Source organism: Anser cygnoides, chromosome Z, assembly GCF_040182565.1.
Source record: "Anser cygnoides isolate HZ-2024a breed goose chromosome Z, Taihu_goose_T2T_genome, whole genome shotgun sequence".
NCBI classification, from domain to species: Eukaryota; Metazoa; Chordata; class Aves; order Anseriformes; family Anatidae; genus Anser; species Anser cygnoides.
The window spans coordinates 23,140,061-23,166,563 of NC_089912.1; the positions used below are offsets into that span (position 1 = coordinate 23,140,061).

The 26,503-nt window shown below is 39.2% G+C and overlaps 1 protein-coding gene across 4 annotated transcripts in view; it reads right to left on the minus strand.

Annotated features, from left to right (window-relative positions):
• KCNN2 (potassium calcium-activated channel subfamily N member 2) overlaps positions 1-26,503 on the minus strand; it is a 144,028-nt gene that overhangs the window by 31,844 nt on the left and 85,681 nt on the right. For 3 of the 4 annotated variants that reach the window (XR_010827463.1, XM_066987798.1, XM_066987797.1), the window contains exon 10: positions 26,037-26,455. The exons of the other annotated variant lie outside the window; for it this stretch is intronic. Coding sequence is in view for 2 of the 3 variants with exons in the window: in XM_066987798.1 (XP_066843899.1) it covers positions 26,037-26,455 (419 nt within the window). In the remaining variant the exon portion in view is untranslated. The remainder of the gene's footprint in view (positions 1-26,036; positions 26,456-26,503) is intronic. 4 annotated transcript variants of the gene reach the window in all.

Consider the following 26,503-nt stretch of genomic DNA (forward strand, 5'->3'; position numbering starts at 1 on the left):
TTGCAGATGACACCAAGTTAGGTGCGTGTGTCGATCTGCTCGAGGGAAGGAAGGCTCTGCAGGAGGATCTGGATAGGCTGGACCGATGGGCTGAGGTCAACTGTATGAAGTTCAACAAGGCCAAGTGCCAGGTCCTGCACCTGGGGCGCAACAACCCCAAGCAGAGCTACAGGCTGGGAGATGAGTGGTTGGAAAGCTGCCTGGCAGAGAAGGACCTGGGAGTACTGGTTGATAGGCAGCTGAATATGAGCCAGCAGTGTGCTCAGGTGGCCAAGAAGGCCAACAGCATCCTGGCTTGTATAAGAAGCAGTGTGGCCAGCAGGTCTAGGGAAGTGATTGTCCCCCTGTACTCGGCTCTGGTGAGGCCGCACCTTGAGTACTGTGTTCAGTTTTGGGCCCCTCGCTACAAGAAGGACATCGAGGTGCTCGAGCAAGTCCAGAGAAGGGCAACGAAGCTGGTGAGGGGTCTGGAGAACAAGTCTCACGAGGAGCGGCTGAGGGAGCTGGGATTGTTCAGCCTGGAGAAGAGGAGGCTCAGGGGTGACCTTATCACTCTCTATTGGTACCTTATAGAAGACTGTAGCAAGGTAAGGGTTGGTCTATTCTCCCATGTGCCTGGTGACAGGACGAGGGGGAATGGGCTAAAGTTGTGCCAGGGGAGGTTTAGGTTGGATATTAGGAAGAAATTATTTACTGAAAGGGTTGTTAGGCATTGGAATGGGCTGCCCAGGGAAGTGGCTGAGTCACCATCCCTGGAGGTCTTTAAAAGACGTTTAGATGTCGAGCTTAGTGATATGGTTTAGTGAAGGACTTGTTAGTGTTAGGTCAGAGGTTGGACTCGGTGATCTTGGAGGTCTCTTCCAACGTAGACGATTCTGTGATTCTGTTGTGTTGTTTTGTTTTGTAACGTGTCTTGTGATTTGTGAGTCTTTGTGATAAACCATTCTGGTATGTGCATAAACCCCTCATTTTTGGTAAAATGATGGGAATATACTGTCAAGTGCTATGCCATGTCATCACACAACAGGGCCACTTGGGATCCCGGCCTGAACTAGCCAAGCCCAGAGTCTCCCTTCTCAGTTGAGTGGGAGAAACAACAGCACCTACAAGCTTAGATATTGGCTATACTCTGTCCACCATCAAATTATCACCAAAATACATCAAAACATGAAGAGCACTTTCTTAAAAAAGAAGAAATTGCAATGTCACATTCGTACAGCCGTGAGAACCACCGAAAAGGAGCGTGGGGGGCATTTGAACTGCTTCATTTTGAGGAGGAGGGCAGACAGCTACTCATCACCCTTCTGACTTGTTTTCAAAGTTACCACAGCTGGAAAGGCTGAACTTCTTCTTTCACGGAGGGAACAGTAAAACGAACAGAGCAGAAATTAACCTTTCCCATGTTTATCTATCAATGCACCTCTACTGCGTGGCACTCAAGCCACCGGATGGCCTGAAACAAGTCATCCACATCATTGTGTTCTTCACTCACTATCGAGACTGCCTCCAGCAGAGCCGAGGTCAGGGACATTGCGTTGAGGAGAAATCCACACTAACAGCTGGAACAAAGCCGTCTCACTCACTGTCAGCAGTCATCAACCTCTGCCAGCATTTCCTCATTCCATCTGGATCGTGAAAGACAGGTTGGATGTAACAGACTCCAGACTGCAACTACAGTTTTCCTAAACTATCCATTCACTCTGTGTCTGAGTGCTATGAAAAACTCAGGAAGAAAATAAGAAAAAGAAATAGTTCCTTTCAGAGATTAAGTTCCAACTAAAGGAAAATCCAGTCATTACTAACCACATTCTAAAACTTAAGCTTTTAGGGATTAATCTTTAGTTAGATAAAGATTCTCATATTTCATAAAGCTTCTGGTTTTGTCTTTTTTATTTGAATCACTACAAAATATTTCATTATCTAAAATCCACTATTCTTAGTCAATAAAAACTTGGACTAGAAACATGGTGAGCCATTTAAATTAGAAGATAAGGGCTAGTATTCAATTGTATTAAAACTACAGCTATATACAGTTTGATGTCCTGGATCACATCCAGCCTCATACAGCAGCAGAATAAAGGGTCATTTAGAAAAGCTGTGTATTCCCCTGAGGTAGGGAAATCCTTGACTGAAGTCACACAAGCATAGGTCTTACTTATCACTTTTTCCTTCCTTCTCCAGTAAGGAATGTGCTCACAGGCAGGTGGTACTACAGCTGGAACTTGCTGCTCTACAAGACAAACCCTCATCCTGTGAAATGCCACCAGTCAGTTCTCACCAACCAGCATGTATTAGTCCTGACACAACTCTAAATTCAGCCAAAATTAGCTGAATGATTAGATATGTGCAAAAATATAATGATTTGATTCCTTCCCAAGCCAAACTGAGTTGGACTTTCACCATTCATCTCAGGAAGGCATAAATATACTACTCGACTGTTTGGGTTGTCAAAGCGGTATTCCAGAATCTGTATCAAACAGCAGTCCTTTTCTTCTGGTTTCACTATCAGATTTGTGATTTTCATTACCGCTTTCCTGCAGAATTATGTGTCTATTTGATAACGTTTCATCTGACTGATAAAACATCTGCTTTTTAGCTACATGGCAGTTGTCACACAATAATATCTTGACATCTAAGTCATGTTCATCTTAGGAAGTAATGAGTAACAAGAAATTAAATATAACATGTAAGTTAACCACCAGAATATTAATTGGTGCTTAGCAGATTTGCTTCAGTTTACTTGGCCTCCACAGCCAGCCTCTGATAATTTTGCACTCTTTGGTTGTGTTTTCTTTAACGAGTCAATGAAAGAACTAAAAAAAATTGAAAAGGTGACCATTTTTCTAGGGACAAAATAGTCTGCTTTTATAGTGACCTAAAGGAATCCCAAGCTTGCAGTACAAAGCCAATCTGGGCAGAGTTTGGTCTTGTCAAACCTTAAAAACTTTTAGACTAATTATGGAAACACGCTCAGCCCATTAAATCAGAAATTTGTCAAGACTCAGCAGAGACACTGATTGATCTAACTAGCTATTACAGCTCTCCCACAGCACCGGGCCATTCTGTTACCAAGTGCCTTTTTAGTCTTTCTTCAACAGTAGCTACTGGCAGGTTGTTTTTTTTTCTTTTTTTTTTTTTTCTGGTAATACAATGGTGATAATAGGTCTTTTTATTACTTCCCATTTCCTCCTGCTTTAAAGAAAGACAAAAAGAAAACCATAACTGCTTTTAGAAGAAACAGGAGCACCAACTCCTTGACTAATGAAGTCAGTGAAAGAAATGTTGCCTACCTTCACAAGTTTAGGATCAGAAAGGCTGAAAAGTGGATGTCACAACTGTTCTATTCTCTAACACATCTCTTGACATCCTCCAAATATTTATGCACAGCAGCAAAAATGTTCTTGTCATAAAGCTGTTCCACAGAAATGCAAAACACTATGGCAAATGCCTGGATTTCACAGACAGATTTACACTAGTAGCAGTTCTGAACCCAACCATAAGCAATCACTGTGATCAATCAGTCTGAGTTGCTTCTACAGGGGTTAACATGCTAACTATTTTTCTTTTAAGAATATTTGTGGGCCATTTATGGAAAACTAATAAATACAACAGTGAAATGTTAAGTGTAATTACATAAGTAGCATATGTGTTATATTAACTTAGATGGACAGAAACAATAAAATTAAAACAAATGATGGGACAGTGAGAAGTCAACACAAAAACAGAACGGTGAAACTGCATGGTTTAAGAAAGTTTATCATTATTCTTGAATATAAATTGCGCTTTAGACACAGGTGTGGAAACATACATAAGGATTTAAATCCTTAACTGCTTTCAGATATCAGCTTGGACAAGGGGTAAAGAAGTGAAGGCTAATTGCCATTTTTTTTCAAAAGTCACCAAACTTTTATTTGACTACCGCTGGCAAAGTTCTTGCCTTCTTTTCTCAGAGCTGTAAAGAGCTGATGCTCTACTGAATCAGTATATCTGTCTACAGCCTTGGGAGATGTAAACAGCATACATTTTTCCAAGAGAAGCCATTTGGCTGCAAGCATAATGTGAATATACCAAAGGAACTGAAGTTGCCTGCAAGTATTACGTCCATTTTCTTTTTGACCTGCTTTAAATAAATGTGTAAAAGCATGAAGAGAAGCTGCTGAACCAATTCTATAAGTACTGGGAAACTGGAAAACCTGTAAATTTGTGAGAGACAGCAATCCACTAAGATGAACAGTGGCATAGATAGGAGTGCTCAGTATCTGTGCACAAATAGGAACCACTGGGAGTAAAGTGAGAACTACTGCTTCAGGTCTTGGACTATATGAAAATAAATATGTTTACTAAGAAACTTTAAAAATAGTTTGTTCAAAAACTTTTCCTTTGCCCCACTTATGAAACACACACACCCCACTTTTTTTTTTCCAATATAATCAAATTCATTCTCCCACTTCTCAGCAATTTCAAGCTTTTTTTTTTTTGCTTTTTTTTTTTTCTGTCCCCTCATCCCTCCCGCAGTGGCATAACTGAGGTCAAATTTTCTCTCTCTTAAGGTCAGCAGCAAAACTCCTATTCACTTCAGTGGGGCCAAGATTTCTATGTTTTTGTGTATGTGTTTGTCTGAGTTTCTGCTGATCATCCCCTAAAATGTTGCCAGCTAGTGTTCCCATGCTTATTGATTTCAGAGTTCTTACTCTGCCATTGTCTTCGCCTCACGTTTTGGATGCCAAGAAAGCCCCGCTGTTACCAGTATGATTATGTTTATCAAGAAACATCCTAATAAAATTGCTAAGCTAATTAAACTAAAAAGAAAATTTGATGTTTTTCCTCTTCAACATTTCGAAACATAATAATGAAATGAAATGCTCATTTGGGGATTTAGACTTAGGTAATAACATATATTTACTTCCAGTATGCTCATTGTGACTCAGTAAAATAACAAACTAAAGATCCTGGAAAGCTACACCATAAGTGTTAAACCAGTCAGATCTCCAGTTACCTCCTGAAGATCTGAATGAGCTCTGCTGGCTCTACATTCAGCATGTCTGCAGCAGGGTTTCTTTTAAGAAAAAAAGAGCAGAACAAAACAAAAAATAAAAACAAAACAACAGAGAAACACTTCCTGGAGTCATCCAGCTGTATCCACTCTGAGAAGCAGCAACCATACTCCTGCAGCAACTTATAAACAGCCTCCACTTTCCTTCCACCTCTTGGTACATTTCTTCAGTGTCTTTACTGCTGACTGACTGAACAAAAATACTAGTAAGAGCCAAAATGATCTTTCAGACTTTTTTTTTTTCTTTCTTTTGGTCTAATTTACTGGAAGTTTTACTGGAGATTTAGCATTCTTAATCTTAGAAAGCACAATTTCAGTGCTTCCTTAGACTCCATCACTGGCCAAATAAAAGTAATAATCACCACCCAGAGTCTGCCATTCCTTTCTTGGACATATTATTTTGTCCGTCCATTTCTGCTTACTAGTCCAATGCAGCATAAAGAACTCCATTTGTTTTTAGATAAATAGCATAGTGTGGTTTACTAGTGAAAATACACATTAATGATAGTTACAATACCTAATCAATTTGGCATATAACCATGAGCTATATAAACAGTCTTAAACATATTAAAAAGCACGTGATACTGTATTTGCCACATGCTTGTTGATTTTAATATTTCTTGCCTGCGTCAAAACTGCAGCATTTTTACCAGTTTTAAATTAGAAGAATTACAGAAATTCTATATAATTAAAGAAATTAATGAAAGTGACAGGAAAATAAATAAAAATTTTACATGTTTAGCTGTAACACATTTTAACATCCACCTGCCAAAATTATTCAGTGGAAATACCAGCACCGAGGGTATTCTTTTTCTTTGAACAAAGCTACTGAAAAGATCTTTTTCACAAAAGCTGTATACTATTTGGAAAACAGAATTCCTAAGCTGAGTCATTGAAGAAGGGAGAAACAGGCTAAACAGAGATAAAAGGAGGTAGCATTATGTACGTGGTATTATATACACGTGGTATTTTCTCAGTACGATGGGAGATCTAGATTTCAGGAGGACTCAAAGCTGAATTGGGTTATGTGCGTAACAAGAACAACCAAGATTACAGTAACAAGATAAAAATGTATACAAGATACTCATGTTGAAGTTTCATAGCACAAGGCAAACACTAAGTATCAGGGATTAGGAAGAAGTTATGCCTATTAGCAGGTATGATGGATCTGTTAATCTCTTTGTGATTATCTGATTTAGAGCAAAAGTAATGCTAAAAATGAACAATATAGATATGTGTCTGTAAAAGCGGGAGTCAGTTACAGTTGTACCTCCTGGCAGGGCTGCAGCATGGCAAGTACCATCCTTACCACCCAGCATTGCAGGCAGGGCTTCAGTCCCTCACAGAAGACGGGAAGCTGGAACAAGCAAGCCAGAGCTAAGCAGAGGAGGCCCACCACGTGGCATAGTGCCACGTACAAGTCTGGGATGTCCTTCCAGGTTTCTGGATGAGCCTGAGGCCATGTCACACCCCACACCTTCAGCAGAGCGAGATCCAGGCCCATGTCCCCGATTCCGCTCGCAGGGGTTGTGGGCAGAAGCCTGCAGGTCCTCACCCTCACACGGATTCTGGCATGTCCAGCACGCAAATGGCCCTAGGGACCAGGTCACCGAGAACAGGACTGAAGAGCAGAAATAGCTGCTTCTGTGCCAGGCATGAAAGAGAAAAATGAATGGTGTAGCCTGGCCCTTAGGCTTCCCACATCACTCATTTCCCTGAACCTGAAGATGAGGGCAGGGGGAGCAAAGTCCCCCCCCCCACTGTAAGCGAAGAGCAGGTTCAAGACCAGCTGATAAATCTAAACAGGTACAGGTCTATGGAGCCTGATGACATGAATCCCAGGGTCCTGAGGGAACTGGCTGGTGTAGTTGCCAATCTTCTCTCCATAAGATTTGAAAAGTCCTGGCAGTCAGGTGAAGTCCCTGGTGATTGGAAAAAGGCAAGCATCACTCCCATTTTTAAAAAGGGTAGAAAGGAGGACCCAGGGAACTACAGACCAGTGAGCCTCACCTCTGTGCCTCGGATGATCATGGACCAGATCCTCCTGGAAGCAATGTCAAGGCACATGCGGGACAAGGAGGTGATTCAAGACAGCCAGCATGGTTTATCCAAGGGCAAATTGTGCCTGGCCAATCTGGTGGCTTTCTATGATGGAGTGACTGTATCAGCTGACAAGGGAAGATCAACCAATGTCATCTATCTGGACTTCTGTAAGGCCTTTGACTTGGTCCCACATGACATCCTGGTCTTCAAACTGGAGAGAGATGGACTGTAAGGGTGGACCATTCAGAGGACAAGGAATTGGCTTAAAGGCTGCACCCAGGTTAGATGGGGCCCTGGGCAACCCGGTCTGGTGGGAGGTGTCCCTGCCCATGGCAGGGGGTTGGAACTGGGTGGTCTTTAAGGTCCCTTCTGACCCAAACCATTTTGTGATTCTGTGGTTCTGTGAAAAAGTTAGGAAAAATGGTAGATGAAGGTCTCTCCAACATGGATGTCCAAATGAGCAAGAACAGATAAGCGAGTTTTGCAAGTTCAACAGGTTTTCTGCTACTAAGTTATTAAGATCTAAGGTCAGTCTGACAGGACTAATTATGTTCTGCATCCAACTTACATTTCTTTAAAAGTATAATTTGGGAATCTTATAAGATCTGTCTCAAACAGGAAAAAGACAGTTAAAACAGACCCGCTCAAACTCAGTTAAAAAACAAACACATAAACTCAAAATATTATTTTTTGCTGTTATTGAAAAGCCAAAATAACATTCCCCCAACCATGGGTCACATGATCCACTGGTAACATGGGAAATACAAGATTAAACACAAGTGTTAGAACTGCTGTTTTTCACAATAATGTAAATAAAAGGCAGGGGAAAAAGCATCAGGTTCACTGTATCTAAACAGGAACATGTAAATAAAATATGCCCCAAAGAAATACAAAAGAAAGTAAGATGAGTACAAACTTTCTCAGAGATGAAAGCTGGCACTAACAGCAGCAGCTATCATTAAGGTTACAACTGACTATTCCCATTTCAGAAAACTTACATTACCTATTCTTTGTTCAAAATTTTGCCAAGTGAATTATTTGGACTGGTATGTTTTATTATATTCAGACAATCTTTGTGTTTATTTAGATAGATGTAGCTTCCGTTTGCTACGGAGCAGGGTCAGGGATTCAGTTCTTGACAGCTCTGTTGGAATTTACATTTGGTGTCATTCTGTATTCAGCAGAAGAAAACCCAGTTCTGTTATTTTCCACAGAGCTGCCTTCAGATTTTAAAGGCTTAACTCCTTAGCCTATGACAACCCCTATATGCACGCCCAGACTGCAATGAGAAGCAGCATGCTTCATATCCCTCAAGCATTAAGAGGCAAACTCAGATTGTAATGGTTATTGTTAGCTGCTGGATCAAGAGAAGCAATAGGCACTGATACTCGTGGTAAGGTCTGGAACAGCCTTGATTCGTGATCTCCGGCATAGGCATTGCCATGCACTCTGGAACGCCAGGGCTACATGCTGCTTCGTGGCCTTCACAAAAACACACTGCCACATTATTCAACGCTAAGTACAGCTCTGCAACAGAGATGAACAACAGTAGTACAAAACACTCTGTTGCCATACCATTTTCTGCCTCATTTTTTGGAAATGAAAACACAGATTTTAATATCTCAGACCTCTCTAAGAGATTTCCTACATCAAGTTAACCATATTTGTTACAGCTTATCATTATTTTGTTGGTCTTCGCATCCTGAACTTTCAGCTCCACTCTTCACAGTTTGATTTGTCAAGTCCTAGATGCTCAAAACTCTGACTCGCACCCAACAAACTTAGAGTCCTCTATAACAACTTGCATGTTTAAGAATAAATTTATTAAACATCCAGAAGTTGCATAACAACAGAACTCTTCACTTTGCCAAAAATAGAGGAATGTCCCAAAGCACTACAGTAGCCCTTGAAATGCCTCAGTATACATAAGTGAAACAACACGGATCAAAAAAAATTATTAGAGAAGAACTAATTAATCAGACTTCCCACAACGTACAGGAAAAAGAACAGTGGCTCCCTAGCTGCTCAATGGCCAGAGGCTTCACCACGGGTGGCAATGCTGATTCACCTCAACATCTTCATCTCACTGTTGTACCTGTAAGGGTACAGGTTTTGAAAGCATCTAATAGCATATTTTTTGAAGCTATTCCAACTTTAAATTAAATTTGAAATAGAGAGAGCATGGCTCTTCAATTTAGTGGGCAGAGATACTGCCTAAAATGTTCAGAAGGGGAACTGGGGAAGGAAATGTGCCAGTGCCAATCCCAGACAAACCACTCTCTGAGGAAAGAATAGCTCTGCTTTCAAAGCAGAGTTCGAGAAGTAATCCAGAGAGTCCTGAGACCACAAATATGTTGACTAATAGAAATAAAAAATAAGTAAACAAAAAAAATCTCCACAAGCTGCTCTTTCTTTCAGTTCAGTATATCATTTTTATCAGTTAAGGTTCAGTAAAAAAAAAGCCATTATAAATATACATTCAGTTAATTGAGTGTTGTAATACACAAGTGTAAGTGGGACAAACTGAAGTAACATAAACAACGTTGGGGCAAAACTTTTATTTTTGAATGCTGTATTTTGTAATCTTATTTCAAAAGACACATGCACATATATTTCTTTTTTGTAGCCATGAATTTTAGAAAGTACAGTGTTTGAAATTTGTGGATTCAGCAAGAATTAATATTATTTTTAAGATCTGTTTGAGTTTTTCAACGTCTGTAACAGAACTAGCTAAAGCTGTATCATTACTGAAATATCAACCTTTGAAAATCAAAGGAAGTTTCTTGATGAGCCCTATTGTGAATCATTCAGTATATTCAGTAGCAATTAATACCCTGCTAAAATTTTCCTTTATTTTGCATTTTGTATTTTCTCTGGAGATGCCCTGATACTGTTTTATTCTCAAACCCCTGTTGGGAGGTTTCTGTTCTGTTCTTCGGTTCTTTTTTTCTAATTATTATTATTATTTTGAGATTTCCAGACAAAATCAGTTGATTTCTAAACAATCCGAAGAAAATTTGCTGAAGAAAAACTTCAGAAATAGAGGTTTTTAGAAATAGAATTAATCATTATGCACCTAAAACTCAGCCCAGTACCTTTCCTCTATGACAAACCACAGCAGAAATAGGTGAAGGTGAGCCTTTCTTTTCCTGTATGTATACGTTGCGAAACCGGAAAGAAATGAGGAGGAAGGCAAACTGCGCAGCAAAGATGATGCTGAACTCTCAGGGAAAATGACAAACCAACTGCTCTCTCTGAAGAGGTTTTTCTCTCATGGAACTAATTGCATTTATCACTAGGCAAATTACTATTTTTCAATATCTTGGTCTTCTACAGCAGAAACTGATATATTTCCTTCCATTAATAAATAAATAAATAAAGTACAAGCCCAGAGCCATAAAGTCCATTCTTTACATCCAAACTTCATGAGAATGTCAACAATTCTGCCAACATAAGCATGTATTCTAATGAAAAAGGGAGAAAAACAGGGAAAAATATCTTGCAGTATTTTCGCTAAATACCATGCACATAAGAGAGTTCTTCCTCCTGTCATGCTCTTTTCTGCCAAGACCATTTTGTTGCTTGATATCTTATCCTTCATTCAAGACTTTCTGATCTTTCATATCCATTGATTTTGGTGAAGCAGTGAAGAAAGGAACAAAATTCTGTGCTCTGAAGGAATTCCAGCAGGTGACATTTCAGTGAGAAAGAGCAGCTACATACTCTCACTCTGTGCTGTACTGGAGGGAAAAGCCTGAGTGGCAACTGAAGTCACCCTGTACTGAACTTACCTTTTGCACTGTCTGCACCTGCAGCATGCATCTGGCAGTCTGCAAGTTGAATGTGTTGGAAAAATCTTTTAATAATACAGAATTTACGTAATGCCTGTTGATTCCTCTATTGCCAATTCCTGTGCAAATCATACTGTACATGTGTATCTATGTGACTTTCATACTTAACTCTTCGGTCATGATTCAGGCAGGCAAGCACAAAATCAGGGGTCATGCTGAACTAAGGATGTACGGGATGGGAACACATGACTTCAGGCATGCTGTCTACAGCTTCACTTGCTTGATAGCAACACTAGGTTTACTTTCACCTGTTGCTAATTATTCCTTTCCCAGATTGTGAAACAGTTCATAAAGGCAGTCAACATAATTAGCATTAAATTGCAACACAGACAGTATGAGCAAGCAAGTAAAAGAACATGAAATTTACAGTGCTCTCTTGGCCCTAGAAACAAGGCGAGCTCACAGATGGGACAAGCATGGAAAAGCGTATATGCACAAGCAGATCTAACTCTAGAGGGAAGAATGCTGCACTTGGGGAGCTAATAATCTTCCTCCTTTCACTTGCTTGGCGTAACTGGCCTTCTGCAAGACATTACATATACAACAGGAACTGAATCCAGTTAAAAAGAAATAAAATAAAAGGCATTTGTAGAGCTCCACGTAAACATGACTGCAGTGCTACAGCTTTTCTGGTGTTCTAGTTTTTCAGTTTTGCTTCGTGAAAGTCTCTGAGATTATCATTTGAAAGCCTTACAAAGAACAGCAAGAAGCAACCTATGTTTTTGGATTTTGCCCCTCATTTTAAGTGAGTAATTATGACCAATGTACAGGTCAAAGATACCATAACCATTATCAGAGCTCTGTGACTAAAGAAAAAAACAAGCCAGAGAGGCACAGCAGAAATTTTTTTGTTGTATGAGAGGAAGAAGAGGACTAGACACTGAACTCAAAGCATGTGTCTCATTCTGCTAGCGTTGGGATCACTTTATAATGAAGTCATATTTCTGCAGCTATAAAACATTCACTACAAAAACATACAAACGAGACATATTAACTCAAGAAAGTATCTGAGAAAAGTTATCTTTTATCTTTACCTTAAGGGAAAATAATCTTGGGTTTCTCTAGATTGCAACTTTTGCATTCAAGAAATTGAGTCCTGAGTCCCTCAAAAGGAAAGAGGACAAAGACCTCCACCATACAGACTAAAAATCTCCGGAAAATACATCAGATCCACAGCTTTACTTCACTCCACCCAGATCCAGTTAATTCCTCCTTTACGTTCAGGAGCTGTGACAAAATAGAGGTATGAACTGAGCAAAATTACAGCCACAAAGCTGTCTGCCCAGAATGGTCCATGTTTTTCGACTGTCTTTCCCCAGAGAATGAGAAAGCAAAAAGTAAGCATACAGGATTAACTAAACTTCCTGCATTTTCACATAGACAACCTTCCTCCACAAAATGGGTATAACTAGGTTGTGCATCTACCTGCACAATGATTTTAAGCAATATAAAACCTCTAGCATGGCAATCACACTTTAATACGACTTTATGCTAGCTAAGTTTGAATCATTTTGTTATCCAGTGGAAGGACACACCAAACAATAATGGTAAATATAATTCTCTGCATGGAAGAGACACAAAGAGCTTAAGTGACTTTGTTCAAGGTCGCAAGAAAACTAAGGTGGATTCTCTGTTTTATTCTTCAATAAACATGTCTTCTATATAATTAACTGCATTTACCAATGTCATTTTCAATACCTTTCTTTTCTTTTTTTTTTTAGGAATTTATAAGTTTTTTGTATATACTTAGCTTATTTTTTTGCTGGTTTACTGAAACCTTCACTGCATTCCTACCCACAGCACTGCTGCTGTTACCTGAATAACAGCAAAGCAAACAAGGTGATCTTATTAAAACCATGCTAAAATTATTTTAGAGTAAATTTTTTATTTTCATTCAAAAGGAAATGAAAATGAACTATTCTAATGTGTGGTTCCTGGTACAGATTGTTGCATCTCCAACAGACACTGGAGCATCAACCCACAGCAACTGGTTCTTGACTGATTATCTGTGCCAAGCCTCATTTTACAAAAATTAAGAGAAATCACACTCCTTTCCACCCGAAATACAATCACTGAAGGACAACAGTGTCCTGCTGTGGTACACTGATTGCGTCAGCAGGTCTTCTGCCTCCCAGCACACAAAGAACAAGGGAGGCTTCCGATGCAATCTGCTTGCAAGGAGATGCAACTGCTTGAGCAAATATCACTCTAAATGCAAGAATTATCAAGAATTACCAAGCACAACTTTTGTTAAATGTCGGTATGCTTGGGAAAGGGAGAAAATTAATGCTGCAAGTATTACTGAGAGCTGACAAGTGTCTTTGGTGTTAAATTAACTAAATGTAACATATAATTTTCTTTTGAATACCTTGGAAAGAATCTACTGTAAAAGACTGCAATTTAACACTGAAGTTTAAACAGTCAAGGTTACAATTTTAGCAGCTCATTAGTCTGAAGGCGTACGATGCTTTTCTGAAAAGACGAATGATTAAAAACAAAGTCAAAAGAAAAAGACATTTGGGCACGAATACTTAATCTGAAATCTCACTGGTTAATTTCAGGCAATGTTGCATCTCTGTGATTTTAGATTGTGGGAAGCTTTGCAGGTTATATCTACTGCATTGTTCCAAGGATAGAATAACAGAGGAGATCACCTTTAACTCAAGGAATTAGAACAGAAAGCATCTTCTTTCTGAAATACAGAAGATGAATTGCTTTCATTAGATGACTATTACTTAATGCAAATCATTTGCAAGGTCTTTTTCCTTATATGCTATAGCATGCCCAGAAATACGCAGTCCAGCCCCTGGATTGACACTAAGGTTGCAAAGAAAACATTTCGGATAATTTTCAGGTCAAGCCAATCAAAATAAGTGACTTCACAACTGATGAATTTAGGATATTCAGTAACAACAGATAATACGGTGACTAAAGGAGACTGGTCAGAAAGTAACATCATCTCTCTGCAACTACCAGAAGCAAGCCTGAAGCAGCAAATGGATGGCACATTTTCCCATGCACCCAGTGTGTCACGTGCTCTTAACACCACACCGCCACCAATCCAGCAGTTGGTATGCTTTGTTTCATAAGCCCATGTTTAAGCTTCCCCCTCAGATTTACTGTAGCCAAATACTAAATTCAGAACAAAGCCATTGAACCTTCTGACACAATAGAATATTAACCAAAATACTTTCCAAGCTCTTCTCCTGAGATGCAACAAGGGAGCAGCATCTCCTCTTTGAACCTCGCATCTATGTGAGTCGTACTAGGCAGCTGGAAGCAGCATAGGAGACAAAACAAAAAGGCAAATGCATTCAGCCAAACTCCTCCCCTCAAACCGCATCTAGCTGCAAGAGGACTGAAATGTGTCTTGTTCCTTTCACATCAATTCCTTCTGTTTAACACTTACACAGTCAGCTAGGCAAGTAATGCCTTTTGAATCTTCTCAAAAACACCCCAACAGCCAGAGACAACTAATAGCAACAAAATAATAGAAAAAACAACAACAACAACACACAATGCACTGTTGGTTCAAAGTGCTTTTTGCAAGCAAAGACAAGTTACTTTTTTTTAATTAAATATTATCTCTCACTTTTCTAAAAAATATCACCTAATTTAAAGACAATAATTAGACACTGGTTTAAGTCTTATTCAAAAACAACCCTTACATATTGAAGAACCAGTTACTCCTAGATGATTTAGCACCAGTAATTCAATCACTACCCATCCCTGAATATAGATCTTCATGGCTCAAGCTGCCTTATCTTATGAGAGCATGAGGTCATTGGGCCACAGCTCGAAGTTGCATTGGTTTTACACCTAGGCCCCAAACTTTTAGAGGTTTTTATTAAAATCTCTACTTATCTGTTTGCTCTACTGCACAATGACCAGAAGCATGGTGCTTTCAAAGTGTGTGCCTTGCAGCTTTGTTGGTCTGCCACTGATCCTAGGGAAGAAACATCCCATCGAGGATACGAAGATGAAATAAACTCTAAGTTCAGATACTCTGCTTGAGCGATAAGATGCAAACGTTCAGTTTTCTACATATTAAAAACATGTTCTGAAATGGATATGCATAAGCTAGCTGTGCCTGGGGTCATGATCACTAAATTCTTCTCTAACCAGCAGGAACCACAACCTCCTGATGATATCAGCAATTAGCAATGCTGTCACCTATCTGATTACAGTTGTTAACAAAGATACTTCTATGAGTTAACACAAATTATATTCAATATAAAAAAATGCTTCCCTCAAAAAAGCATTTGAAACATCAAGCAAGTAAGATGAATCAGACAGGGACAAGTTTTATTTACATGCCGACTCTTGTTTCTTGGAGGACCTAGCAATGTAGGATGCTCTGAATTCCGAAACATCAGCACCAGCAACCACGCACTGCCCATACAGGGGTACCTTGTTAAAACAAAACAGCTGGTGTCAGAAGTGGCAGCTGCCATTCTGGAATTTCTCGTGCTAAACTAAATGGATCTTGTGAAGGATTCTTTCATTAACTCCATCAGGCTTAACAAGCCTCCCAAAAGAGAATTTAAAATTAAAACGAATTCACTGTTGTGGAATTATTGAACTGAAAACACTCTTAAATCCTTATAAACACAAAGGAGTTTGAGGAGAGAAAGAGCTATGAGAAAGCCTGCCCAGAGACAAGCTACAGACAGAGGCCAGGCTGTTGTAATGGGATGGTTGTGGCTCAAGGATTGAATCCTTGCAGCTCAAGGATTCAAGAGGAAAAACCTCAGCAAGGGCAAGTATAATGTCCTAAAGGGCAAAACCATCAGGTCAGGCAGGCCAGCCCATGGATCACCCACCCACCAACAGCAGTGGTAGTGTGGGAGGTGGCACCACCAGTGCAGGGAGGACCATCCCTGCGTGCACAGAGGATGGCCTTTCACCTCGTACCTCTGTGGGATCTTGGTGGCGTGGTGAGTGCCCAAACAGCAAGTCTAGCAGCGCACTACATCCCAGCTAGCTTCTGGGCACGCCAGCAGGTAACAGGCTTTGCACTTTCACATCACACACACCCTGCTCGTGGAGTCTCTGCACCTGCTGAAGATTCCCAAATAATCTTACCCAAAAGAATGGTCACAGCATTACAGGTAAGAAATTGAAGGCATAGATGCAGTAGGTGACAGCCCCTGGATTGCAAAGACTCTGGAAATACTAGCTTTTAGTAGGCTAATCTTCTGCAAAATCCCAATCTCTGACAGAGTATGCTCATTTGTTCAGCCCACACAACTCGCAGTTCCTAGGGTATTAAAACCTTTTTGCTTTGCATCCCAAAATTGCAAACAACTGAAAACAATTTTAATGCAACCTGTCCAATAAGACAAAACAAATGCTATGTGACTACAACTGTATCTACTAAATTTTATGATTTTAAACAATATTATCTAACATGATCACTCTCTACTTTGTTATGCCACCAAAATGAAATAAACACTGATACAGCTACTGCACTCCAATGCCTGGGACGCAATCCTGCAGTCCTGGCATAGCCACAATATGTAGTAATATAAATCCCATTCAGTTTATATTAAGCGAATCACTGGTTTACACTTCTAGGTGATCATGATCATTATCAGAGAAGCCTACATTACATTAACATTAATAAAAATCTTCTGTCCTACAATTACATATTTAATCATTCTGTCATTGCTTGTTTATGTATCACAATATGTTTTATTGTATCAAAGACAGCACACACTTTGAGCTTTTACTATTTTCACCTTGCTGAGTAGTCTTTCACAAGTCAATGTTACTTGTAAATATTTATTAATGGAAAAAACAACAACATCCAGAAACAGCTGATGTTAACACCAGACATCCTTCCCTCTCACAGAGCAGAGAGAGATACTCCAAGGTGATTAACAACATTGCATTTCATGCACACCACCACCAGTAACAGCAACAATGGTTGCAGATTTTTTTCAGCCCCTTATGGCACCGCAATACCTGCTTTCAAACCTGTACACAATTCCTTACAACACATACTTAAGTTTGTATCCGAGGCTTATCCTAACAACCTGGCGTGATTACACAGCCAGGATGCAATCATTTTTGCTCCATCCTCGAGGACCATGAAGTCAAAGGAGGCCCACTGGCTTCCACCGGTTTCACATCGGGTTCCAGACCAGGCTGTAGCCCCACAACCTGACACCATCCTTTCCTCTTCCTGCTCTTATCCTGTTCAGGTCGCTGATACTCTGGGGCACTGGAAATATTTTTTTTATCCCCACTGCACCTTCCCAGTGATCAGTGACAGCCTCTTTTCCTGGTGTCAGAAGAGAGGCTTACAGCCTGCGTCGCACATCCCATAAAGGACAGGACGGCACAAAGGCACTGCCTTATTGCCATGCCACTCCAACTGAACATGTAGGGTGCACCTTCGCAGCACGGTGCCACGTGGGACAGCCATCTGCCCTGCTGGGTGCTGAATGCTCATGTCTGGGAATCGGATCTGCTCTCCTCTGCCCTCTCTATGCGGCAGGCAGAGGATGCGGCCAGCAGGGCACCGCTCTCAGCACAAGCCATCAGCATCCACCCAAACCCATGAGGTCTGCTTAAACTGCTGCACCCACATGCGCCCAAATTCATCTTCATCTCAACGCTGGCAATATCCAGGAGTGTTTAGCTCTCTTTTGCCCACTCTGGAAAGCATAATGTTTATCAGCACTGCAATACTGTACACGGAAGCATTATTCTCAGGTACCACTGTGCTGTGCAGAGTGCACAAACACGACAGCACCTGACCGAGGAGCGTAAAGAGTTGGAGGCACTTGTCCAAGTCATGTTGCGCCAGTAGCTTCAGCTTTTCATTAACATACCTCGGTGCAGTGAGTCACTCCTGTGGAAACCCACGGGGATTGTACCAATGGACTGCATTTAACGCAGAATGCAGCTTAAAGAGAAATACTGGGTATCACTGAGATAAACCCTGTGTTTCAGAGAAAAAAAGTGCAAGTAGATTCACGTTTTATTTTCTAATTCAGGAGTATTCTTGACTGAGCAGCCTACAAGCTCTGAATTGGTATAACATCACTGGTTTTGGAAGCACGAGTGTAGGTGATAACACACACCACCACTTGCAGAGATAGAAGATTAGAAAATCATGTATCATTAGCCTGAAGCCCAGAGTCATTGCTAGGGAGCACTGCACACCCGAGAACGCTGCGATCCTCGGAATGCATATAAACCCACTCATAACAGTGGAGGAAAACCGCAAATAAGTTTTTTTTTTTAATAAATCATAATGCACTCCTCCAGACTGACTTACCTGAAGACAAATGTTTAAAACCTACTCCAACTGTTATAAGGCTGGGTGTTTTTGTGAAAAGAAATCATTGGTATGACTCCAACACTGCATGCAGCAAGGTGTCACGATACGATATCCCAGTTATAATCCAGCAGGGCAGTGATGGGACCTTGTCACTTAAAGGGTGCTGGTCTGCAGCACCAGCCTTCACACAGAATTAGGGCTCTCTGCAACTTTGTTGCACACTTAAATACCATAGGTTTCCATTGGGATTATGGGTTTGTGTGCACAGCTAAACTTTACTGAGGAAAACAGGGTTGGGGATCCTCTAAATAAGCAGTCTTAGTAAAATGCCTTACCAGATGAAAAGAAACAAGATGGCACCAAATTACCTGGTAAACTAAAATAACCTATAGATATGTAAAGCTATGGCACTTATCTATAGCAGAGATCCACCCGGTGAGCTGTAATCCCCATATACAGATTAACTGTACGCGGAGTATACGGGGAGCTGCACCTGGCTGGTATTTCCCCAGGCAGTTTCCAGGTGCCGGCTGGCCGCTGGGATGACACCTCTGCAATGCTGATCACTGACTTGCTGCAAGTCACCTACAATCTCGGGAACAGCTGTAGCGAGAACTATAGCTGATTTTGAACTTTTCAAGGCAAAAAAAAAAAAAAACTAAAGGAAAAAAAACTTGAATGGGCTGAAACACAAAAAACAGGGGGAGCACAAGAAAATAAAGAACATATAAAATATTTTAAAGGTACCTTCCGATGTTGCTTCCATATAAACACTAATTTCCTTAAACTATGTAATTCCTCCCACACCAGCCATCTCCTATAATTCAACTTATCGACTTGGATTTTTATAACTGAATTGTAAATTCCCAATAAAAGGCATGTTTTAATATTTACAGTCAGAGTTCACTCAGCATATTGCCAGTTTATTAGCAGTGAACTGACTACTGTGATGCAAACTTCTTGCTGTGGCCTGATATCCAGATCAGGAAGCTAATGAAAACTGGTTGTAAAGCCTAAATCCCCGTTTCAGGGTGTATTTTTTTTTTTAAATACATTAAGTTACTAGGGCAACAAATTATATTTTCAAGTGATAAGAAATTGATTTCTGCTTCAGTATGACCATATTTTCTAAGGACTGCTTTTTTGAAGTGATACCATAAATAGTTTTGGCTCCTTTTGAAGCAGAATATGCTGAATAGTTTAAGGTGTTGGTTAAAATGGGGAGGAAAAAAAAAACAAAACTGCTGCTTTTAAAATGTAATGCAAGGGCCAGAGGATGCATCTTCAGAGCCAGTAGCGAAATGATGACAGAAAAATGTCCATAAATTGCTCTCATCAGAAAGGATTTGGAATGGGTACATGAATGACCATTCTTCTTGGCCAGAAGACCATTGCCTGTGTTAGGTTTTGCAGTTTCCAGATTAATTTAAAAAGCGCGTTTTGTCCTTGAAAGCTGGTAAGTTCTCCTTTATAGGTATTCTCATCCTCTTCAGCCTTTGGAGAAACAGTTTTCACTTTGCTCGTCATTATTCTGAGACCTTGGAGCTATGCATGAGCTCTTCCACTTCATTCTGTCCTCATAGAACTGTTGCATGTACAGATCCTTTGCAAATAGAAGGGAATTTAACCTAAAAAAATGTCTTCTTGCTCTAATTAGATGGCCTTGAAATGCAGATATAAAGCAATCATAACTTAAGACCATCTTTTTTAAATTAGCAAGATCTTCTTGGTTTGTTGTTTTTTGTTTTGTTTTTTGCCTTCTGTGCTCCCTTTCCCCATGTTGGGTCTGCTATTTTTGGCCTAGAGAAGCACTGATCTATCTTGGCTTGAAACAGTTTTGTTAAGGGATGATGACTAAATCCATTGACTTATCGCACCAGTTATTGTTTACTGTCTGTAACCGTAAGACTAATTGTATAAATCCAAACTGAAAAGTAAGTTGTTACTGGTATTTCTAAAATTATTAATAAATCCCACAAATAGAACTATCTCAGCTGAAAGGAAGACACAGATTTAAAAGAATGGCAGTCAAACTCTTCATTCTTCATGCATTAGAATAGGTGCCTCTGTTTCCTCCATTAAACATATATAAACTGTTTTTATTTTGCCCTTGGGCAGCTGTAGAAGAACACATCTTTTAGCTATTAATCCTTCTAGATACACCAGGGGAACCAATTTTTTTATTTAGATCAATTGTTCTCTTTTGGGTCTGTGTTACGTATATTAAACATACACTGATATACTTCTGTGATAGATTCTCTTGTTGGCTTCATTATTTGATCAAACAATATATCTGACGTCTATTGATAACACTTAAACACAAAAAAAAGGATAATTTTATAAAGTTACATCTGTATTTACTCATGAGTTGCTTTGAGATGCAAATTCTATAAAAGAGTAACCTAACATTTAATGTTAAACTACACTCAGTCTGCAAAACCAGGAATGAAGACTAGAAGGCAAAGAATCGTTCAACCTTTTATAGCACAGATTCATGCCAAGATGATAATGGGCCATATCTGATCACTGTTGTGTTGAATGTTCAACAGTTAACTTTTACCACCACTGGAGAAACCTGACTGCAGGTAGCATATTCTAGTTTTGGTGAGCCAAGAGAAGGTAAAGAACTGTGCTTAACAGACAGTACCACCAATATACAAACATTATTTTATCTGTTGTCAATAATTAGACATATTAGCTAAAAAAACAAACAAACAAACAAAACCACCTCATTGCTTCTGAGCTTTTGGAGCTAAAAATATATATTTTTAAATACCCAAGATAATTTTTTTATTTCTTAAATAAACTGCTACTAAGAATATTTACACTGGCATTGTGGAGACTGCTAAAGACAGTTTCCAGTGGAGCGTGGCTTAGGGAATATACATGCTGTGCTCAATCTCAGAGAAGGCCAAACAGATATCATGGGGATATTAGTGAGCAAAGAACTTTTTTTTTTTTTCATGCATGAATTACAACTGAAAGTCTTGGTGTATCCACCTGCTTGTATCAAATGAATCCTTAGCATCTGCCTAACAGTTGTCATGTGTTAGCTGCTTACTGAAAGCTTTGTGATGGCATCATATTTCCAAGAATTAAGGCAGAATTATGTATTTGTGGGCGACAACAAAAATGAACTGAGAGCACAAAACCATTTCACCTTCACACACCAACAGAATTCTTTTTTGTTGTTATTTTGGTTTGGTCAAATCAAGGAAAGAATACATAGGGGAGGAAGAAATGCTGACTAAACAAACCACTCAATCTGAAGTGACTTCATTGCCAGGCATTGGAGAGAGGTACGAACAAAATCAAAAATGGTGTCAAAATTGTGCTCTCTGGGGAGGCAGAAAATCCAGTTCTCTTCTCAGTTCTGCTCCTGTAAATCCACAGTAACTCTGGGCATGTGATAGGAGCCGTTCTGGACATACAACAGTGTGATGTGGGGAAATGTGTCCCTGATACACAGGGTACATTACAGCCATCTATGCATTTAGAAGGCAAGGTTCTTTTTTCCTTTGCACAGAAAAAATAAAAGATCAACAATAGCATCTACACTCTGTAACTACACTATGTAACCTAACATAACACAAATCTCACAGCGGAGACGCATCTTCTCCAAAAGTGTGAAGCAAATTTGTCAGACTTCTCAAGGATAATTGCTATGCATATTAACATAATTTCTTGAGAAACCAAGTACTTCTATTTTAACAGCTATAAACAACTGACTACCATGCTCAGAGGTATTTCAATAGCAAGATCAGTATAAGAGACTGCAAAAAGAAACCTGCTTACAGAGCTCATGATTCATCTACAAAAGTAATATATTCCTAAGTGTTCCAGATCATGTGCCTCAGAGATGTTATAAACACAAACTTCTATTGAGTTAGGGCTAATAAAAAATTTAGGTTTTTATTATGAAACCCATGTATGACAGACAGCAATATACCAATGCTGCCAATGAAAAGGTAGATATTCAAACCTGTGTAATGTAATCTTCCTCTCAAATCAGACAAAAAAAAAAAAAAAGCAAGAGTTTCTGACTGCAGTGTTTTCCCCATCTTTTCTTCCCAAACTCCCTCAGCCACATTACTCTGGAGCACTGGCAACCCATTTGCACTCTGTATGTGAGGGCTGTCCACCATAATTATCTGTACCACATTCTGCCCTCATGGATGACCTTAAACTGCAATGCTGGAAAATACCTTGCTCATCAACCCAAAGTGTCACTTGCTATAATTAGCCTTCTGGGAGCTAACAATACAGCTATTAAGGCACTGAGAAAGACACATGTCCTGCCTTAGTTCAGCGTATGTCAAGTGATCAGTTAGACGACCATGAAAGCAGCAAAGCCTTTATTGAGAACGTCACAGGACGGTGAACTCATCTGCCTCAACCCATAACCTGCCTCCACAGAGCTCTCCTTGAAGAGATGGATAATGATGCTCCTTCCTGTTACCTTCCTTGCTATGAAATGCAGTGCTTCCAAGTCTCTCTTCCTAATTGCAGGACAGCCTGCACGGACAAAAATCCAATTTTGAATAGAACAAGTCTCAAAATCTTGCTTTCATTCAGTAGCAAGGGCATTTGCTGAGAATTCATAACCTCACAGTAAGGACACTGCCTAAGGCCACCCCACCCTCATCAAGGACACTGGAAATTGCATGAGAGTTTTAAATTTCCATTACGTTATTTTAATACTTTAATCTGACTATTAAATCTTATCTCCATCATCTCATTCTGATTTGAGTGGCCTGGACACAATACAGAAATACTGAAAACACTACTGCAAAGCTTTACATAAAACTGCTACACAGTACTACCTCAAGAGCTTGGTGTTGGAGTGATTTTGAGAGCTGTTTAATAACATTAAATTTCATGTAAATTCCCCCATCATGAAAAAAAGATGCCACAAATTGCTGACTAATTTGTAATTTCTGCTAAATGTATCAAAATGCCACATATTATATCAAGCAGAATAGTAAATAGTCCTTCTAAGGCTAACACTTATTTTCAGTATCATTTTGAGTACATAAGATAGTCTACTCCAACAAATAAAGATTCCTTCTAGTTAAAACTGAGAAAAAAATCAACCTACGAACAGGTGAAAGAAATGTATTTAATTAGTGAAAACCAACTGTGGAGCAAATCAAAGCCATTAAGATCTCAGGAGACATCCTCTGAGGACTATAACCCCTACACAGAATGGATTCAGTGGCCATATTTGCCCTTTCCTGTGACAAAAAGCTATTATATCTGTCTATAGCTATGGAAAAAAGGATGTTTAACTTCAGGCAGCAGAGTGCTAAGAACTTTCCTATATAGAACAAACCTATATGGGTTCTGGGGGTTCTCACATGAGAGTTTTGGTTTGGTTTGGTTTGGTTTTTTTGCGGGGGGGAGGGGGGGGGTGCTATTTATGTTTCTGTATGGGCTATGAATGTACAGATTTTCAGCAGACTAATTAGTAAGTGGAAGCTAGTGCAAGTACCATTAATTTGGCAAAACACTGCCAAAAATACTGCCTCAAGGGAAAATCTGAGGCAAAACACACAAACTGTGTGTGAAACTATTATCAGCGACACAAATAACTAATTCCCAAAGCCAAAACATAGCTTTTTTAGTGTTTTTGAAAGGTAAAATTAATTATTTTGTTAAATTTGAAGAAGCATGATCTCTGATTGGATTCCACTGACAGAAGGTAATTATGCTGGAGACATATTAATCTAATACTCTCTTCCATATTTAACTTGTTTTTTGTTGTGTTTTGTTTTGAGTCACCATCGCTGGAGGTCTTTAAAAGACGTTTAGATGTAGAGCTTAGTGATATGGTTTACTGGAGGACTTGTTAATGTCAGGTCAGAGGTTGGACTAGATGACCTTGGAGGTCTCTTCCAACCTAGATGATTCTGTGATTCTGTGATTTTTAAGGAGTCGGTGGTTATCCAGCTTACTATACCAACAATCACAGAATATCAACTGCAATTTAAAATGTGGAAAATCCATTACTAGTTCAGTATAGAGTTGAAAAAAAAAATAGCCTTGTTTGCAACCCTGAGTTCAGTGTCCCTGACTCCACAAATAAGCTTATTCCCAGGATCACAGATATGCAGAAGTGCCTCAGTTCTTCTTCAGAAATTTTCACTGAAATGCACAAATTTTATATGTCAATTTTGAATGTGCATCTATTAAAAAGTTAACACAGACTCTTTATTGCTACTTTGTAATAATAATACAGGTTACTAACCAAACCAGTGATATATAAAATAGTGACAGCAATGGACACTGAAGTTATTCAGAGCCACTTCACAAGTGACAATTTGGGAAATTCCTGAGTAGATGTTCAGGAATTCCTGTGTAGTAGTTCTTTTGAAAGGAAACTTGTGGGAACAGAGGTGAAGAACGTGAGACAAAACGAGGCTTTACAAAAGTCAGTTGCATCTGAAATGAGGACATGCTTATTAAAATATAACTATTATAGATTGATTCAATGTCTAGAGTGCTCCACCAACCACCACTATATGAAACATTTTGAAACTGTAATATGTCACTGTTAACCCAGCATTTTTAGAATATGCTTAAATTATTTGTCTTCCCATAACATGATATAAAGCATACTATATAAAGCATCTACTGTATTAAACTACATTCTACAATTCTGGCAATATTAACAATACAAGCGATGATGTCAACATAATCTCTACTCTGATGATCAGCTTTTTTTTTTTTTTTTAAAGAAATTAAGAAACACAAGGAGTAACTTCTGCAAATAACCTGGCCATAACAGTTGGCATGCAGTTTAACTGCTGACTTAAATCAGCTAGCTGTCACAAATAACTCCCCTAAACTGTTTCCAAAATAGGCAGACAAGGTAAGGAAGAGGAAAAACAAAATGGTCAACAACCAGCAGCTGAAATGCCTTAGATATGTCAAAGTCTTCCAGCCTGTGTTAGCTGAAATTCATCCATCAAGTCTTTCAGAAAGAATCATCATAATTGTCTCCTTAGAATTAACCTCTCATATTCCTAAGCAATCCTATCCAATCAAAAGCTCATTTCTGTTTTGGTAAAGGTGTGTTTGAGAAACTCACTTTCAAGGTGTCATCATTGATGGCTATTTATTCTGCACCAATACTGAAGAGAACGGAGTTTGGAAAACCACGTGAATTGAATGGAAGTCTGACTCTCAAATGTACTTTTTCTGATTTTTAGGTGAAGAAAAAACAGTTACATTATTGTAACTTCTGCCTCTTCTAGATCTTGCCAACAAGATTTTTGCATTTTCTTTTTATTTTCCTTAAACAGGTCTATAAAACTCAAAACCAAAATAAATAAATAGATAGATAGATAGATGGATAAATAAACATTTCTATTGGAATTTTACATTGCTATTTCATCTATCTCACCCTCAATAAATTCCTACTCACAAACAAATAAATGAAAGCTGATATCAACGCAAAGTATCAGCAACTACTGTTAGAGACGTTATACATATCTGTTCACTGTGTTTAGTAAACATATCTGAAGTTATAGCAAAACATTGAAATCAAGTTGTAATGCTACAGTAACCTGTACAGCACAAACCTCTTTTCACAATTCCTTCAGATTAAAAGGTAAAGTATTTCTGACAATCTGTGACACAGACTACAACCCAACCAGCACTTTAAATATCCTACGTCTAGAAGCTCCTTTCCATTAAGAATTTAGGTCTCCTGAAAACAAAACTGAGGGAGCAAAAGAAGAGATTAAAATACAAAGAGAGAAAGAAAGAAAGAGCTAAACAAATGGAACAACCTTACCTTTCACAAGCTCGGACAGTCCATGCAGCAATTATCCATAATGAGATACTAAATACCAACAGTACAGTTCCTGGACATATTGTCATTAGAGTCTTCATAACAAAACGGGTATTGAAGTTTATCTTATTTAATGCTCCAATGCTTCTAGATGAGGCATCAGTGAAAAGTTTGCTATGCAAAAGCATAACTCTGGCAATAAGATACAGTCTTAAGAACATTGGTATAGATAAAATAATATCCACATCAGCTGTTGTTGTGGATGGAGCGTAAGAAAAGGCGAGCCGGGCTGTCCATGTGAATGTATAGTTCCCAGGTATGGGATGTATAGCACACACCAGTATTTCCAAGCAGATAAAGAAAATACGCTCATAAGTCATGGCTATTCTCCAGTCATCTGCTCCATTGTCCACCATGAACAACTGAAATAATAAAATATAAGGTTAACTTTAGTACATCATTAACAAACC